Raw genomic sequence first — 19,433 nt, 5'->3', positions numbered from 1 at the left:
GAAGTGCGGCGCGCAGCGGAAGTGCGGCGGGCGGAAGCGGCGGCTTGACTGCCTGAGGCTGAGGTGGGTAATGGCGCCGGCGCTACGGTGAGCACTCCAAGTGCCCGGGTGTTAGCTCGTCCCGCCGGAAAAGGCCGCGAGCCCTCCGCAGTGCGGCGCCGATGTAGACTTCCATTGCAGTTAGCGGGGATTTAATTAAGCCGGGAGCTATAAATCCCTGAGCCACTGGGGGGAGATTGTAAACGCGCGCCTGTGGTGGCGCTCTGGGAACTGAATAAATGACAGAAGGGAAAAATACAGCTTCTCGAAGAAAGCAGAAAATGTCTTAACTCATGCTTCTTCCAGTGATTCACAGATGCCCTGGTCCCGGGTTTAATTGAATTCTATGAAGTGGCAATATCACACTTGACAGCCTGCTGAGTTGACTGCCTTTTTAAATAAGTGGTTTTGAGCAGCCATGTTGACCTTTAATTGGGGTGAAAAGGTTGAAAAGTGCATGAGGGAACATTGTGAGTGCTGAGCCCCTCCGGACCCCGCTGTCTGGACCCCATCTTTGCTTTATTGGGTAGAAGCGGCCCTCTGGGCATGTGGACAATAAAAGAATAAATCAGACTTCACAGTTCCCAACAAGTACTTAGCCATGTCACTCACCCCTGACAAACACCAACTTATACAATTTTTAGTAAGACCAAAAGTAGAAAAGCCTCTGAGAGTTGCCACTAATGTGAATATGTATCCAATTGTGTCTAAGGCTCTCTTTAAGTGGATTTTTTTCCTATCTTTACCCTTATTCTTATTAATCATGTTTATATAAAACTCTTTTAGTGCTCTTTAAAAAAACAAACCAAAACTCTGTGAGGTCTAGCGTGACCCAAAGATTCTCAGTTTCTTAAATATCGATGCAGCTTAGACTATGTTATATTCCAACACTAGTAGTACATTGCTCAACCTAAGATGGGCTCCTGTAACATTGGTTAACCAGTCACTCCCTCCAGCTGTCTTGGTTGGACACTGAAGGAGTTGAGATGGCTCTTAGAGGCCACAACCATCTCATTTATTAATATTTTGTGGAATAGCTTTAAAATGCACATGATGTTCTCTATAAATATTTAGAAGTATATGCATGAGGTGTATCATGGGTAAAAGGCAGAGAATAAAATGCAAGAGAAACAGCAAGGTGGTGGTATTTGCCTCTAGTCCCAACCCTGTGGTTTAGGCTGACAGATCTCAAGTCTGGACCAGCCCTCAAGACAGTAAGACCTTGTTTCAACAAACAACCAGCAGCAGCAGAGGCATGGGAACAAGTCTGTCTTGGAAAATGCTGAGTTATTGTTTCTCTGGGATAAAGCAGAACTAATCATGGTTCTATGCGAGATGTTGAAACCTAATCCTGGGTCCTGCTTTACTGAGGAATTGCCTGGGACCAGAAAGGCCCAGTTGTGAAATTAAAATCTCTGGGTTACTTTAAACAGGCCCCCAAATATTCTTTGTTTGCTCTGGACCACTTGACGCTACCTGCCAGAAAAGGATCAATAATGTTTGTCTCTTGCTAGAGGAATATGCAGCTCTGTAGTTTTATTTAGACAGACTATTGGCAGGTAAGTAATACAAATGAATATTTTTCCAACTTGGAGAATTTATTGGGCTGTGTTGCTATTTTGTTCCAATTGGTTGGCTGTATTGTACTCACAGGAACACTGTACCCAGAGGCACTGTGGAGAGATCCCGTCAAATAAGTTTGTTTTAATTAAAGTTTTTGTATTTCATATCTTGTATATATTCTAGCTGACCAATATATTTAGTTACAAGTGCTTGTACTTGGGATTTCAAACACAGTAAGACATTGAGGTGATGTGGTGTGAAGTGGTGAGGAGTTTTATGTTTCTTATTGAAAATCTAGGGGTTTTTTTTGCACTGTTTTATTCAAGGGATATACATCAGAGGAAACCAAAAGCCAGATGGAATAGTTCCTGAATGAAATTTTATTCCTGTTCGCAATTATTTCGAAGGGGGATACCCTCTGGATCAGGTACGTGTGGCTCTACAAGTAGCAGGACTGAATGAGCTTCTATTATCTCTTCCCTTTGTATAGCTAGCAAGTTCCAGGAAAAAAGTTATTCGGGGAAAATATGTAAAATGAAAATCTGTGGCTAATTCACATAGGTATATGATTGTACCTCCCGAACCCTATTCCTGTGCTGGTAGGCACTGGGATCAGGAAGCACAAAGACTGGACTCTCTTTTCATTCTATTTCTTATTCAAGAGCTAACTTCCCAGAGATGTAAGCAGAATTTAAAATATCTGCTGTATTTAGAAAGTATCAGTCTTCAGCTCATGATTCTAGACGCTGCAAAATGTCAATACATGGATGCAAAAGTCTTGGCAAGGGTCCCCTGGCTATGGCCATCACACTAGGAAACTAGGAAGGGAACCTACCATGTTCAGAAAGAAGCAATATTAACTCCCCTTCCCTTTTATTTGCCATAGTTTCCCATGATCAGATATCTTCTAGGCTCTACTTCTTAAAGGTTCTGTTACCTCACCATTGCCATATTGGAGGTGGAGCTTCTGACACTTGAACCTGCTCAACGTATCCAGCACATAACATCATAGCATCAGCAGTAGTGGCTACTTTACCTCTTAGTCTTCCTCACTGTGCCGTTGTGTTGTGAATCTTCACTCTGCCCCAAGTTCCCTAAGGGCAGGGCCAGTGTCATAATCACTTTTATGTTTCTAGTACCTGACTCACTGTATACACTCAGTTCATGCCATGGACACGAAAAGGCAGTGTCCCTCAGGGGAAGTCTACCTGCAGAGAACATGAAAACATCTCTGGGAAAGCAGCAGAGAGAAAAGAATAAGAACAAAAGTCACCTTCCAGGGACTGTGGTTAGAAGTAATGTGTTCACTGGCAGCTTGAACCAGGGAAGGGCTTAGTTGGACATCCACAGAGTGTCGCCAAACTGCCCCCTAAGCAGATCTACCTGGGAAGTTGTAGAGCATTTGTCGAGTGGGATACGCAGGCTGCTGGGCCCAGCAGCTCTTTATGTCTACACTCCTTCCAGACTTACCGTGCTTCACCCAAATATCTGTTCCACAAATATTTGAAGAATTAGTTACAAAGGTAACCTGATTACTAACTTACCAGGCCACCAGCATCTTGGTTTGATCCTATCTCAAGATCCTGTCTCAAGGACCTGTCATGTTACTGATCTAAACTAAATTGCTCGGAAAAAAAAAAAAAAGAAAGAAAAGAAAATTCACAGTTTTTTGTGTTTGTTTTTTCTTTTCTTTCTTTTACAACATTGTGATGGAGTTCAAAGTTCAGAGCTTATATATAAATTACATTTATTGTATTATTGTATTACACACACACACAGAGTGAAGGGCTACATACTGCTGCAGTCTGTGAACTTGACTGCATCTAAAGCCAGAGTGTTACAGCTATAAACATAAACTTCCTCTGATTGTTCCAGTACTTTCTCATATAAATAACAAAATAATAGGAAAATGGATTTTAGTTCAGTCAGGAGAGAAGGACATGACATTGAGTTATTTTATTTTTTTTCCTCTTAATATATATGTTTTTGGTAAGCTAGGAGAAAGAAACTATTATATTACTTTATAGAAAGTCAGCTGAGGCCATCTGAAATATACACATGGAGAAAGGTCTTCATGTTAAAATAGAAACTAATGGGAATCTTGTTAGACTTAAAGATTAGAACCTTTTTTTATACTAGGAATTTTCTGTCTGAAACTTACTCCTTTTTTCTTATGAACCTTAAAATAGCCTGAAACAAAACATATAAGCATATGCCCTTGTTTAAGGAAAAAATAGGAATAAACAAAATATTGTACAAAAGAATTAAGCATGGTTTCCTTATCTAAGGTCCCTTTTCAGTTCCAAGGTATCAAAATATTCTACTAGTAGTTGTGGAAGAACAGAAGAAGACTCAGAAGAGTATAGAATCTTCCACAGCTCAGGCCAGGGCCTAAAGTGGACAGTGCTCAGTGTTCAAATTAGACCCTTTGTTGTACAGGCAGGCTTATGACAGCGATAGTGAAAGACTAATGAATTATTGGATTTGCAACAAAATACCTTGCAGGTCTTGTGTGGTCAGATAAATTGGAAATGAATAGAATATTAGTGACAAATGGAAGACATTTTGAATTGCAAACTTGTTTTTAGCAATGAAACTGATATTACTATGTTAGCGTAATGTGACTAAAATGTTTTAATGAAACTGTCTTCTTTCCGAGTCAGTATTAAATATCAGAGGAACAAGGTCATGTTGGGTAAGGAGGATAAATGTCAGAAAGAGTCTGCATAATTCTTTATGCACTTTGTTCCCATTCCTTGAACTGGATGGTTTTGCCCTCAGTCTTAATGTTATCTTTATGGGAGGATGGAATTTTCAAATTGGTTTTTAAACTCTGTTAAACCCTTCTGTCCAATATAAGCTAACCACATTATTTAGGTTTTTGTGCTTTCAGAAATGGGTTTGCAGCCATTATGTCATAACTGAACTGAACATTGTTGCACACTCTGAATTGGACTGTGTTGCTCTGGCTCTAGGCTAGTTGCTGGTTCAGCATCTTTGGGATGGAGACTAGAAGGAGGAAGTCAGCACGTGCAAACCCCATTGTGATAATTGGTCCAGAAGTCCCTCTGGACTACTCCTAGACACTATGGGGCACATTCTGTGGAGTGCATGACTTTTCTTGATTACCGTTGGTTTTGTTTTCTTAGCTAGATGTTTTCTTAGAAACCTTTTCTTGACACTGTCACATGCACCAGTCCCATTCTGAAGTAGACTCCTCTGAAGTAATGATCTGGAAGGAGTGACTGATAAGTTCTAAAGATTCTAAAACACTTGCCTGCACTTACCACAGGTCACGGCAAAGGTAGCGGTGCTTCTGCATGAGAGGAAGAATGCCGAGATGAATAGGCTATGTCATTTAACGTAACATTTTAAGTATGTCTAATAGTATGTTTAACTCCTGTGATTAAACAGTTCCCAGCTGAGTGCCAGACCATCTGGGGTCAGCTCCCACTTCCCAGTGCGGTGGTTTCAGAAACCACTGCTTCCGAGTTGAGTAAAGAGAGAGGAAACGATTGACAGTAAGCAAGTGTAGTTACACCGTGCATGGATTCACAAGGAATTCTGGGCCTCTCCAAAGGGCAGCGGATTGTCAGCTTCCAAAGATAGGAATTTGTTCAAAGCCCTGTGCAGGCATGGACCAGTCCCCTGCTTGCTTCACAGTGGGATTGCTCTTTCTTGGATCACAAGGACATTTGAGACCAAAAACCTGTGAACATGCTTCTCTTGAGTCTCTGGAAAATGAGAGGTCAAGACAAGTAGTAGAATTTCCATTTCACAGTTGGCAAAACTAAGGCTCAAAGAGATGAGTTTTCTTGTGCCTTAGAACATGTTAGTGGCAGTTGTATTTCTCTTTGGGATCTATCTTTGTGAAATCCTCACCAATAAATGAATGAATGAGTGAATGAATGAATGAATGAATAAATAAATAAATAAATAAATAAATAAATAAATAAATATTAAAGTTAAAAAAATCCAGGGAATTCAAACACAGCATTCCTTTTTTAAAAAAAAATTATTAGATATATTTCTTTACTTACATTTCAAATGTTATTCCCCTTCCCGGTTTCCTGTCCATAAGCCCCCATTCCCTCCCCTCCCCCTGCCCCTCCCACTCCCACTCCCCCTCCCCCATATGAGTATTCCCCCCACACATCCCCGTTACACTGCCACCCCCATATTCCCTGCACTGGGGGGTCCAACCTTGGCAGGACCAAGGGGCTTCCCCTTCCACTGGTGCCCCAACAAGGCTATTCTCTGCTACCTATGCAGTTGGAGTCCTGGGTCAATCCATGTATAGTCTTTGGGTAGTGGTTTAGTCCCTGGAAGCTCTGGTTGGTTGGCATTGTTGTTCTTATGGGGTTGCAAACTCCTTCAACTTTTTCAGTCCTTCCTCTAATTCCCCCAAGGGGTCCTGTTCTCACTTCAGTGGTTTGCTGCTAGCATTGACCTCAAACACAGCATCCTTATGTAAACTCTACATGAAGACAGAGTCATAGCTGTAAATGAGCAATTATCCTGCTTATGCTTAATTTCCCTGATTGATAAGTTTGAGTGTAAACTGTGTTTATTTAAAAGTATTTTGATCTCTCCAGTAAATTTATTCAGATCTACTTGATAAGGTGATTAATAATGTCAACTTAACACTTTCCTTAGTGGGCTTCTGTTCTGATAGACACAGCTTGAGGAAATCATTAACATTATAGTAATGACTACTTTTTCTACCCATAAAATGAGAACAGCAGAGAAAGGGCCACTAGAAGGGGATTGTCCTTTGTTTAAAACCTGTAAATAAAAAAATTATTTTTGAAAAGGTCAGATTGGGTGTCCTGGTTTGTAATTTTCTGAAAGTTTCTGAGTGAATTAAGCCATGACCTCATGTCAAGGTGTTTGCTGTCCAGTCTTATAAGTAGTGTTCACAGTCTGAAAAATGTTCAGCTGTATCTGAAGTATTTTTTCAGTCCTGCAGTTTCTCACTTCTGAAACACCTGTTGCTAAGGATGTTAAAGTCTTCTGCTGGGGCAATAAAAACAAAGTTTCAGGGAAAAAAGTCATTATTTATAAAATGCCTCTTAGAATTATTTCATAACCAATAATTAAGCTTTGATTCTATATTGTTTTGACTTATACAGCTTTTTAAATGTACTGTCCCCTTTAAGTAGTCACTTTAAGATAGTCAACTTTAATCTCCACTCTTTTCCTCCCATCAGCTATCTCTGTCCAGACCCAAAATATCATTTAACTTGTTCAGTTAGGCAGGAACCAGTCATGCTTGTGGTTCAGTAGCACATTAGTTATAGGGTTAGTGCCTTTGGAGCAGCGTTAGACACATAGCTTCCGGTTTGTGTGGTGTTTCACTGTCCCATTCTAGACAAGCCCACATCACTGCTGGGTGGTGGACTGCTCCCTCATTCTGGAACCCTCCCTACCCCCCCCCCCGCCTCTGTGGTGACATACTTTCTGGCTTTCCTCTTTCCTGTGGTTGTGCTGCTTGTCCTGGCTTCTCTCTACCCAATCACTACAAGTTGCATTGCTGCAAAGATCTATGTTGAGCCCTCCTTTTCTGTCCTGAGATCATCTCTAGTTACATAGCTGCAGATACAATCTTTACACCAACAAAAACTAATTTTTATCACTAGCTCTGGCTATTCACATGAGTACCAAACCTATATATGTCACTGCCCACTTGAGTCTCAATGATGCTCTAACTACTAACAAGTTAATCTTCCAAAATATTGGAAATAAATCATTCAAACCTATCAGTGGTTTCGAAGATGTACATGACAAATCACACTTGGCTTGACAACTATTAAAAGTTCTCTGAAGTCCCATCGTGGAACTTCCCCGCTTATTTCCACTAGTCTTCATCTCTTTGCCCAATTCACATTTTCCCCAAAATTTGTGTCAAGTATTCAACCCAAAATTTGGAGTGCTTCCTATTTTGTTTACATGTCCATAAACACTAAGTGATTTAAAATCCTTTTGTGACACTATCCCCCACTTTAGCCCATGGTACTCATCCTTCCCTTTCTCTTGAAGCATTTGCTATGCCCCTGTTGTTATACCTCCTGTCTTCCTTGTTTACCTGTCTGTGCATGTTAATATTCTGACCATACTTTTAGCTCTTCATCAATGAGGATGATCTCTTAATTGCTTTGAACTGTTTATTTCCTCATCACTGTGGAACTAATGAGTAAATGGTCATTAGTTTGCTAATACTATAAAGCATGATATAACTTTTACCTCAATTAATAATCACCCTTCTGAATCCATAACTCCATCTAGAATTCTTTATGCTTGTATATCGTGTATGAAGTTGATGTGAGCTTTATTTGAAAAGAAATAAACCAACCACCAGGATAGATGAAGGAAAATATAATGGCTTCATTTTACTGAGAATTAGAAGGGATGTTCATGTATTAAATGGTAGGTATGTAAATTATTATTTTAATAAAGTTGCAACTTACTGTATAGACAAGTTCTGAACTTCAAACAGTCAAAGAACATTTTCAAAATGTTCTTGCAGACTGATTATGTGTAAATGCAACTGAAGGTGGTACCAAAGGACTTGAAACAGAGCTATCTGGATCTCTCTTCCATGGTCTGAGGGGAGCCAAGGAAGCCTTGAGTGAATGTGTATTGTTCACATGGCACAACCATATCAAAGATGAAGTCCCCAAACTCACTGGAAACCGCGTAGTTAGAGTGAAACTGAGCAGTGTGTTGTGTACAGCAGCCCACAAGTAGGTAGCAGGATCCTTGCCATAGCGTCCTGCCTGTTCCCAGGCAGGTGCCGTAGCTGTGGGGCTGAAGGACTGGAACAGCACCTGAGAGTCCACCTTCATAGTAGATTGAGGCCTCACTTCCTGCCCCCCTCGGAATCGATGCCTCTGAGTACCTGCTTACTGAGAAGTTTAGGTTTCGTCCCTGTCCATACAGTGGTGCCTTTCCTCGTCACGTCAGCTACACAAGTGCCCTGCCATAGCTCTCCTGTTCTTGTACCCAAGATTAAGTTAGATTCCGATTTATTCAGAAGGGAGTGCGGTTCACATACAGCAGGTTGCAAACTCAAAGAGGAGTGCCAGGGGGCATCATTTATCCCTATGTCCCTAGGTTAGGCAGAACCCAGTGACCTGAGTCATCACCTCAGCAGCCTCATCTGATTATATAACTTTCAGTATCCTAAAATGGGGGGCTTGTTCCCAAAAAGAGGTGTGTGTTTCTTTTCATTTGGGTAAAAATAGAAATGCTATACCTAGATGGTAATGCACGTGAAGTGGAGCATTTAACTTCTCACATGGCACAAATGAGTAAACGAAAGCCTTGAGCTAGCTCTCTTTAGAGAACATAGGTTCAGCAAGAGATATGATAATAGTATTTGGTTAATGTCAGCTCAGCATTAAATTTACATTATAGTCTTGTGCAGAAGCTCCAACATTATCTGTTAATAACCAAGGCGGTACCTAGGCTTATATAGAGTTCTTGATTTTGCACATGAACTAACACTGCAGCTTGCTGATGAATGATTATGTGAGCTTGGAGCTTTGCTGTGCCAGAGGACTCTTTGTATGAATAAAATTCTGGTCAGTGAAGGTCAGTTTCTCTACCCAAGCGAGAACAATGTTGTTTCCCTAATCAGATACATACCGTGTTTGAAAGATCCAGGAGCCCTACCTAAGTGATGTGCAGCCATAACCTGTGCCGTTCGTCATGCTGAAATGAATAATCCTTAATAAAGGCTCAAACAACCATAGCATCTTCCTGTACTATAATCAGGTGCTTTCATGGTGTGCCCTTCAGTGCTTCTCAGGAAAATGCTAGAAGGTTAAGTTTCTTCTCTCTCTTGCTTCAAGGAAGGCTGAATTGGTTCGATTAGTCCTCCCCCTTGTTGTATTTGATTCTGCCATGAAGACCAATGAAGTCTGCCTCAGTAGTGTTGCAAGGCCAGTTTCCCTTTCTCTTTTAGGGGATCCGAGCCTCTGAGTAGCACTGGACTTGAAACAGCAGGAGTCACCATCTTTATTGTTAGGCTTCAGAATTTTCTCTAAGCACATTCTAAATCCAGTTTTATGCTTTTTTTTTTTTTACTTTCTTCCAGTCTGTGACAAAGGTGACCCAATTGTGCTTCTTTGATATTATGAGCTCAGTTCTTTGTGTTCCTGTCACAGAGACACATAACAAAATACAAAGGATAAAACTGTCTGTCTGTACAATAGGAACACTTATTTCATGACTAACGTGACATAATTTTAAAACAATGCTGTCAGTAAGGGCTAACTATACAAGTTTTTAATCTCAGCTGCTCAGAAGGCCAGGACAGGAGGAGTGCAGGTCCAAGGCCAGCCTGGACTACAGAGTGAGTGGACGGCCAGTCCGAACTATTTAGTGAAACTCTTAAATTAGCTTTTGCCCAGCATTTGTGAGTCTCTAGGTTCAGTTTCAGTACAGAGAATTGGGGAGGAAGTTTTGTCAACTCACAATTAGGAGATAATAGGCAGAGGCCACTGTTCAGAATTTTTTTTATAGTACTAAGATATGGTTCAAAAATAATCGAACTAATGAAAATGTCACATTGATAGAGTAGCCCATATAAAGATTTTACTTCAAGAAGGCATAATTTGGTGAATGTGACTTTGACAGCAATGGCATTGGGGTTTACAGAGTTAGTAAAATGATCTCAGAAGAGCTTTAAAGTGTTCCCATTGGAGTGTATCATTTTTTCATTTAATTTTTACAGCCATAAGTGAACTTCAAGAATTAAGAAATTTTAGGTTTAATATCTAAGTAAAGAATAAGGAGCCTTTTCTTTACATCAGACTCTAATATAAATTTATAATACACTACTATGAAAGAAATAAGTTAATTGAACAATATAGTAAAAATGCATACACCATAGGCCACTAAAAATATGCAGGTCATAAAACTGCACAGCCTTGATGCCTTGCTCGGGAAATAAACATGCCAGGTTTAAGTCATTAAAAGTGTGTGAGAAAGTAGCAGTGGAGAGGCAAGAACAGCGGTAGTGGTAAGCTGAGTGGTTGCAGCATCTCTGAAGACCCAGCCTGCCTCTCTGGTTATCGAACAATATTCCCCCCAATCTGGAATGCAGGCAGCTCTGTTTACTATGACAGGCTTTATTTGTCTTGGCTGTAGCCAAGACCACATGCTGTGTTTTGTCATTTTGGAAATACTAAAGCTGGTTTCCATTGTGGATGTGAATTTTTTTTAAAGCCTTAACACCTCTGTCTCAAGTCAGCTAGTAATAAGTTTTCCTTTCCTTGCCAGCCAAACATCAATAAATCTTCTTTCCCTCCACCAAAAGCAAGTAGCTGCAGTTCACAAAGCAGGCTACAGTCTTGGTGCACTGCCATAGAAGGCCGCATACTTCCCATCCAAGGACATATATCCACCATTTATAAAGCCATTTTTTTTTTCATTTACAGCTCCTCCATATAGTACAATTTCTTTAATACCGTGTTATTCTACAAGAAAGTGCCACTGGTACCACAGAGTCCTTCCAAATCTAATGATTCAGAAATGTCTACCTACCCATTAAACACCAGGTCAATTGCCAGTGCTTAGAAATGGGCTAATAGATCAAATCTTTACCTTTAACATGCAGTTCCCCCCTGATTTATGTCCTGTGTAGTCAAAACTGTATTTTCAACTGCATTCACCGAATTCATAGAAAATGTGGATGCTAAGACTTAACACTTAGTTGAGAGTCTCGTAGAACATAGTGGCATTGCTTACATTCACTCTCCAAAGTGATTCTAAATAGCAGATTCCTGCAGGTCTGTTAGTTAGCAGGGAAATCTGGGTAGAAGTGGAAGGGCAGGGGCTCATGAGTAAAGGAAAGATCATTGCTTTCATGGACCAGTGGCTGAGCTTTTTGTCCTATGGTCTTTATTGTAGTCTGATATGGGTTGGTAGTCTTTTCTAAAGCCCTATCGTTTGTTCTGAAATAAGTTTAAGGCTAATTTGCACTGAGAGGCCTAGTAGCCAGGGAGAGTAGAACGTAATAAAGTCATCCTCTGCTCTGTGAAGTAGGGCACAGGAGATTTGAAGTGGTGGCAGTACCAACTGCAGTGCTTCAGTCCAGAGTCAATAGGCACCCTGAAGAGCAGTAACCTTTAGTTTAGAGGGAAGCCTAAAGAATGACTTCTGTCCACACTGCGTAATTGAGCAGAGGAGAGATTACAGTAGGAGGGAAAAGCTCACTCTAGTATTTCAGCCCTCAAGCAAATATTTAAGTACCTATTATGTGCACATTGATTGTGTGTGCTGAGGAATACTGGTGTGACCAATACCTGTTCTTATAGAGCTCTACTGTAGTAGAAGGGACATAAATTGTAAGTAGTAAGGGACATCCTAAAATGGAAACACATATAATAAAATTATGCATTAGGTTGATTCACAAAAATATTACGAATATGAGGATGGGGAGTTATAGGCTGGCCAGCATTGGTGAGGTGATCAGTAGACTTTTCAAGGAGGTGATTTGAGTCTTAGGGCAAAATAAGGAGAAACTATGTATACTTCCTATGGAGAAAGAGAGCAAGTGCCGTGCTACTGGTGGGAAAGAGCTCTGGGTGTTCAAGGATTAGACAGAGAGTTGTCACAGCTGTCACTCGTCACTTGTCACAAGCTAGAGTTGGAGAGGTAAAGTGAAATTAAGAAATATGATCCCAGGGAAGTTCATCTTGGAAATAGTGGTAAGTGGGAAGGATAGAGCTATACATGTGTGTTTTAGAAGCGAAATTGTAACATTTATAGATTAAGCTCCGAAGCCGAAGCTGTGGAATAACTAGGAATAATAGGGTGTCAAAGTGGCAGAATGAGGGAGCTTCAAAGCCCAATGTTTGACATGCCGCTATTAAACTTCTTCTGGAATCTCTACAATAAAAACACCAGTGTGTTTGTGTATGAAGCTTTTGAAAATCATGGCACTCTACTTTAAAACACTTCTTAAGTCAGCAGACTTTTTTCCTGACAAGTTAACTCAGACCAATTCTCTCTTAGTTTCTCTACCTGCAGCTTTGTGCCTCTCTCTCTCTCTCTCTCTCTCTCTCTCTCTCTCTCTCTCTCTCTCTCTCTCTCTCAGTATAGGACGGAGATCTCCTTGGAGGTGGCTTGCTCTTTCGGGTGCACCATTTACTTGCTACTTCTTTTACTGTGGAAGGGCTGGGTGGTCTGGGTGCTTGCTGTAAGAGTGAACCAACCATCCTTGGACTAAGCCATCACAGGACCCCTCCACTGATAAGAAGGAGTCATCAGGATGCTACCATCTGCAGCTGGAAGTAAATGTCATATCAAATTAACAAACTCATGAAATTTGCTTCCAGAAACCAAGTGATTAGGTACAAATCTAATAGGGTTTGGTTTTTTTTATTGTTGTTGGGGTTTTTTTGTTTTGTTTTGCTTCTTAATTCTAAATTCTGTTTTGCTTGGAGTACAGTGAATTTATTATGGACACGTGCCAAACATCTGGGCCTATCTGAAACTTCTGGACTCCGAGATACAATTCTGAAACTTTCAGATTCAATCACAAGCTTGCAAGTTACTGCTTGTATTCTAAAGAGCAGAGCCAATGTTGCATTAAGTTTATTGGTTTATTTTTCTTTTGGCAGAATTAAAATGCTCTGGTTTCAAGGAAATAGCCTGCAGATTGCCAGATCCTCCTTTGGACTCTTGAGAAATCTCTCTGCCTCTAACACGGCTCTGCCTGTGCTGACCTTATTCACAAAGGTACTGATGGAAAAGCAAAATTACAACTTAAAAATAAAGTATTGTCAGGGTTGGGGATTTAGCTCAGCAAGTACAAGGGGATTTGGCTAGCAAGTACAAGGCTCTGGGTTTGGTCCCCAGCTCCAAAAAGTAAATAAATAAATAAATAAATAAATAAATAAATAAATAAATAAAGTATTGTCATTGTTGGGTGAGAAGGTTGTGTATATCCATGAGAAGCAGCACCCATGGAAGTATTTATGAGAACACTAACTTATGTTTACACTATGGGCACTTAAATAAGGGGGCAAGCATTTCTTCATCGGTCCTTACTTTAGAAATGTAAGGTCAACTTGCAACTCAAACTTTTTGTAGCTTTGTGCATAAGCATGTTCATGTCTGTCTGTCTGTAAAAGTGGTTCCAGTATTGTTTGGGGGGAGGGGGTTGCAAACTATCACATAAGCAAAGTCCAAATAAGAATGAATAATGAAGACTGATTGTACTTGTTTTCTTATCCCTGGCACTACTGTTAAGCTGTGTGTGTGTGTGTGTGTGTGTGTGTGTGTGTGTGTGTGTGTGTGTGTGCGCGCGCGCGTGCGCGTGCGCAGGTGCACATAGCGGCCTGAGGTTGTTATCAGGAATCTTCCCTCAGTATTTCTCCACCTTATTCACTGAAGCAAGGTCTCTCAGTTGACTCTGCCTTACAAGCCCTGGACTTCTCGCAAGCCACCACAACCACAAGCATTTACCGGGATCCTAAGGGCCTGATCCCCACTCCCCAAGCTTGCACTGCAAGCGCTTTAATCACTGAACCATCTCTTTCCAGGCTGGGCTTAAGTTTTTTAAGAGTTCTCACCTGCAATTTTGGAGCATAAGCATCAGTAATATCTGTTTTTGCTAATTAACATCAATTTGTGATATTTATAATCAAAAATGAACATGAAGAAGAACATGGAGAAGGAACAAGAAGCAGAAGTTACGTTTTTGACACAGCAATTCAAAAAGTCTTTTTTGAAAATTTTTTAGATTTTAGTCATTCAATCATTTAAATCCTGCCAGTTGTGATGGACACCTGTGTCCTCCAGCAGTCAGAGTGAGGCAGGAGGATTGTTACATGTTCAATACCAGTCTAGGCCACATCAAGCCAGCCAGGGCTACATAGCAAGACCTTATCTGAAGGCCCCAGCTCCAAGTGTGAAGTTAAACTAATTTTTAAAAAAGGAACTTCTTGTTGAGAAATAATAGTGTTTTCATCTAAATTTCTTTTTATATCATCAATATACATTGTACTATTGGAAATTATAGAACCAAAAATATTCCCTTATCTGAGATAACAGCCCCATGAAGTTAGCTGTACTTACTTGGCCTGTGACTGCCATCCACTCTTTTGGTTCCAAGAGGAGATGAAATAGCCAAGAACATTTCCAGAAAATAATCAAGCAAACAAAAGTCCAACCTCCCATTCATTCTTAGTATGTATCTCTAACCCTGCCAAGTATATAGTAAGATATGAGTAACAGGCATCCAAAGAAAGAAGTAGAAAAGTCAAGAGTTTGTCTTTTTTCTATGACAAGTAGTGGAGTGCACTTTCCAGACTGAGTTTAAAGCAAGAGATTTTCTGTGTAGTTTTGCTCTCTGGTTCCAGGGGGTGCTTGATTCAGAAAAGGAGGTTATTAGTAGCTTCAGCGTTGTATCTTCTGGATTAAATCCATCTTCATATCGGCTCTTCTTGATTGGCACACCCCTGAGCCAATAATAGGCAAAAGAGATAGGATGCCCTGATGGTTTGACCTGTGTCAAGTGCTCCACCTTTCTTGCTTACAGATGGAATTAACCACATGTCCAAAGTAGTTCCTATGGAATGAAACTATAGCATTCTCATTACAAGAAAGGGAAGGTGTACGTTAGTGCACAGTCCAAGGACACAGTGAATAAGAAGTGCCACAGAGAGTCCTTGGAAAGGCCATCCTGACCTTACTTATCCCTTCCAAAGTGTGATGAATCTCTTCAAAGATACACACTGACATATTTGCATTATTAATTTGTACAAACTTCCACAAACCTGATTCTTAAGATCAAAACACCCTTCTCAAGCCTCTGCCATAAAAACAAACTATAAAGAAATGCCTTCCCTTAGTACAGTCCTGCTTGGTTTTCCTTTTAAGCTTGACCTTTTGACATGCTCCGAAAATTTTAGCATGAAAATTTAGCCCTACAGTAACAAACTACCCATAGTCTGTTTATTGTTGATACTAATAGCAATTTATGAGCTGAATCTAGCCAAAAAGATCTAGAAGTATCCAAGTCTTTATTTCACAACATGCTCTGAGTTAAGCTGAAGAAAAGGCCTGTCTTTTACATGATAGCTTATCTCTTTCTAAAATATTAAAAAGCAGTTTTTACCTGAGCAGCAGCAATGTTGAATCTATTTTCAGCTCACAGGAGAGAACCTGTGGCTAGACTCTCAGGCACAGTGACTAAGAGACCTTTAATAACTGCCAATCTGTGTTCTCCCCCACCTTTCCCACAGGGCAGTTGAACAGTACAAACAGCAGAGAGGCCTATGCCTCAGGTAGAACATTAGTCCACTGTGGATACCTGTAATACTAAAACAGAGAAAACACGGTGAAGTACTACAGTCACTCATCTGAATTGAGGGAAAAAAATTCCCTCTCTCTTTCTATGGCTAGAACAGTCACTATTTCACTGTTCTCCAATAGAATTATTCCTCTGGACTGAGTAGGAAAAACAGGCTGATGAAGTTCAGTACTCTCTGGTCAGAAAAGACTTAAACCATTTAGGTCAATGGTATGAGACCACCAAGTGCTCCTTACATAGGAAAAGGCAGAGCTCGGTAGATAGGAGACTGAAAAACAAGGAGCTTGTAATATGCACACATAAGCACATGCCAGTAGGTACACACACAGATATCAAACAGTAAAAGCAACAGCCGAAAATGCAGAGAGCCAACCATCATGGAATAGCAGCTGTTTATGAGACTCCGTGGTTATAATTAATCTAATAGAAAACTATCCTTTAAAAGTAAGTGTAACAGGCTTCTGATGTGTGTCGGTTTCTTTCCTTTGGCATGGGGGAGGAGGGATGTTATACTAAAGTCCTGCCTTTGGGTTTGACATCTTTTGTTTTTCCTGTAGCACCCATGCCCCCTATGTGATGAAGCTAAAGAAGTGCTCCAGCCTTATAAAAACAGGGTAATTTCCACGTTACAGACGGGATAGATACCGTTTACTGTATAAACTGTCTGCCTGGATCCTTTCCTTAAGAAAAGATTTAATGGTTTTCAGTTAGCGTTTGTCTCTATTCCTCAGAGAGCTTAGTACTAATTTCCACGAGCTCATTACCTGAATAGTGCCCGAGTCCTTTCTCACTGGTTCTTGCTGTGATTCAGGGTGAACTGTCGGGTAGGCTGTTCATGCTAACTTTACACTTTGGGCCCGCTGCTTTTGTCTTATTCTGTAACTCCCATGACGAGTTTTCCTTTAGCAAACCATAGTAGCTTGGCTGTTCTTACACTAAGACGCTTATGTCTTGATTTCTAGGCAGCGTCCCAGCTGGGACACATCTTGTTTCATCGGGAACAGAGCAGAGCCCTGCTGCTGAATGGAGCAGGTGTAACTATGAAAACCAGAATGTAGAGTCCAGTGTAATGAAACCAGTCGGGCTTTGTAAATTTAAGCCATTGAATTACTGTGGGCTCCAACAAACAGTCAGGATCAGCATATCGCTGCAGCTGTAGCATTGCTCCATGATCCGAGAGGTGGAGTGCTTTAACCTATCCATGTTTTAGTTTATTTTACAGGAGGTGGACATCACACTTCCAGAAAATTCTACTTGGTATGAAAGGTATAAATTTGACATCCCCGTCTTCCATTTGAATGGCCAGTTTCTGATGAAGCACCGAGTAAATACCTCAAAGCTTGAAACACAGCTTCTGAAACTTGAGCAGCAGGTGCTGGAGACAAACTGATGTCTTCTGATTGATGCAAGTCCTTGGATGAGGCGTTTCCTTACAGGCATCCTGTGAACTAAGAAGAACACATTGTAGAGCGAGGGAAGCTGTAGGAATGAAGAAGTCTATTTGTTGAGTCAATCTTTCCCCTTTGCGACCGTGGATGCACCTCTCCTGCACGGGACAGTACCCTGATAGGAAGCAGGCTCTGCAGCCCGGCTGCCAAGCAGCCCTGGAACCCAACGTCATGGAGTAAATGCTCTTACACCATTAAAGTGGATTGTGAATTGTTAATAGCTGTGCATAGTTGAGAAAGGGATGTTTTAATGAACACATCTGCATGCAGCCTATTTCAGTGGAATTTAATAATACCTGTTTAAAATTAGCGTTCACTTTTGTTAAGTAGAATAGAATAATTGTCCTAGCCAAAAAGGCTTCACTTCAGAAAGACAAAAGAGGCTTAAACCTACAGACGGTGTAAGCAGACTCAGCTGCACGTCATCATGGGATTGATTTGTAATGTTGAGGACAGCATTGAGTTATCATCCGTTAACTCAACTAATTGTAAATAGTAACTTTGTCAAATTTTTGAATCTTAGAAAAATTCATTTTAATCATAATTGAACATATCTAAGCATAAAGTATCATATAAAGTATTAAACGTGTGGTTTTGTATTCTGATTTATATTTTGTCAGATTCAGCAAACATCAGAATGGATTCACTTAAAAATCAAACTGTCTTTTTCCCTTAAATCATCTCCCTGTGAAGTTCTGTGAACTGTTTAGGTGTTATGAGACACTAGACCTGTAAGTGCCCAGTGTGAGTTAGCTCTTAATTATAGAATATTGTAGCTCACTGACCTCAGACACTGTCCTTACATTCTACCTGAGGAACTTAGTCCATGGGCACCCAGCCACTCAGCCACTGGGCCAGAATCTTGACATTTCTAGTGTTCTCTGGACTAATGTAGTGGTTCAAATACAGCAACTCCAGCTACTGTGGGTTCAGCAGCACAAAGTAAGCCCTCCACAGTAACAATTAAAAAAAAAAATAATAATAATAAAAAAACCAAACCTAGGGCTGGAGGGATGGCTAAGCAGCTAAGAGCACTGGCTGCTCTTTCCAAGGTCCTGAGTTCAGTTTCCACCCACCACATGGTGGCTCACAACCATCTGTAATGGGATCTTATACCCTTTTCTGGTGTGTCTGAAGACAGCTACAGAGTACTCATACATGAAATAAATAAATCTTTAAAAAAAAAAAGTCCTATAGCGGTTAGAGAGATAGCTCAGTGGTTAAGAGAACTCATTCATGTCCCAGGCCCCACATGTTGGCTCACAAAAATCCAAAATCCCAGTTCCAGGAGATCCAATAGACACATACATGGTGCACATCCTTGCATGCAAGCACAGCATGCATATACTTGTTGAGCCCTGTGGTAGACAGACTTCTAGAATGATGCCAGGATCCTCACCCTTGTATAATTCTGCCCCTGTGATGTGAGTAGAAATGATTTGGTGTAGCTATGTTGTAGTGTTTGGCAAAGGGAGGGGACTACGATAGGTGTTCCTACTCCAGTTCAGAAGGCCACTGAAAAGCACTACAGAAGTCAAAGAGGTCATCCCTAGCTAGCCCTGAAAGCAAGAAAATCTCTCTCTCCCTCCCCCCCCACCCCCGTGAACTGCCTGAGACCACATAGCAAGAAACTGGGGGAAGTCTCTAGGAAGTAAATAGTTCTTGAGACAACAGCCAACAGGAGCATGGAGACAGTCATAACTTCAAGGAGGTAAGTTCTGCCCATAATCAATGGTCTCAAAGAATCCCTAGTCCTGGGTGAGAACTGCTGCCCTAAAGCACCTCAGCCTCAGCTTAGTGAGTCTCTGAGCAGAGTCCAAGCCGGGATTTGGTTCCTCTGAAGTAATACTATGCTTAGTATTACCATGTTGTCATAGTGTCTAGAAAGTTCAGAGACTAAGGTAAAATAGTGCCTCATATTTTGCTTTCTGTTTGCTGTATAATCGCTTATATTGAGCTACGATATTCTGTAATTCTAAGACTAACTTACACTGAGCACTTAGCAGATCTAGTGGCTCATGATACCCAAACAGGTCACAGGAGCTGATTTAAGGGGA

At 40.8% G+C, this 19,433-nt stretch overlaps 1 protein-coding gene and 1 long non-coding RNA gene across 13 annotated transcripts in view; one reads left to right on the top strand and one right to left on the bottom strand.

Moving 5' to 3' along the window:
• Window positions 1-28: 28 nt before the first annotated feature.
• C18h5orf63 (similar to human chromosome 5 open reading frame 63) lies at window positions 29-17,961 on the top strand. Of its 11 annotated transcripts, none has more exons than XM_087591984.1 (6): window positions 29-63; window positions 1,473-1,598; window positions 1,929-2,029; window positions 13,233-13,350; window positions 16,486-16,542; window positions 17,151-17,956. In XM_087591984.1, exons 4-6 carry the CDS (start codon window positions 13,240-13,242, stop codon window positions 17,316-17,318), a joined length of 336 nt encoding a protein of 111 aa, XP_087448110.1. In that variant the 5' UTR covers window positions 29-63; window positions 1,473-1,598; window positions 1,929-2,029; window positions 13,233-13,239; the 3' UTR covers window positions 17,319-17,956.
• Window positions 6,175-19,433, bottom strand: part of LOC102547544 (uncharacterized) — a 47,003-nt gene continuing 33,744 nt past the window's right edge. Inside the window, 5 exon segments of one of the 2 annotated variants that reach the window (NR_190684.1) lie at window positions 6,175-6,615; window positions 7,688-7,780; window positions 9,250-9,761; window positions 15,734-15,936; window positions 17,261-17,376. This is a non-coding gene — a long non-coding RNA (uncharacterized LOC102547544). 2 annotated transcript variants of the gene reach the window in all.

Source organism: Rattus norvegicus, chromosome 18 (genome assembly GCF_021556685.1).
Source record: "Rattus norvegicus strain SHRSP/BbbUtx chromosome 18, alternate assembly SHRSP_T2T, whole genome shotgun sequence".
Taxonomy (NCBI): domain Eukaryota; kingdom Metazoa; phylum Chordata; class Mammalia; order Rodentia; family Muridae; genus Rattus; species Rattus norvegicus.
The sequence above is the reverse complement of the archived record's forward strand: the minus strand, read 5'-3'. Positions and strand labels throughout refer to the sequence as shown.

Bases quoted from the DNA above. Each gene is read 5' to 3' on its own strand.
- C18h5orf63 (XM_087591980.1), top strand. From the start codon at position 13,240: ATGCTCTGGTTTCAAGGAAATAGCCTGCAGATTGCCAGATCCTCCTTT. The intron at 13,351-16,485 runs GTACTGATGGAA...TTTTTCCTGTAG, and splicing joins TGCTGACCTTATTCACAAAG to CACCCATGCCCCCTATGTGA. The intron at 16,543-17,138 runs GTAATTTCCACG...TCCATGTTTTAG, and splicing joins TCCAGCCTTATAAAAACAGG to TTTATTTTACAGGAGGTGGA.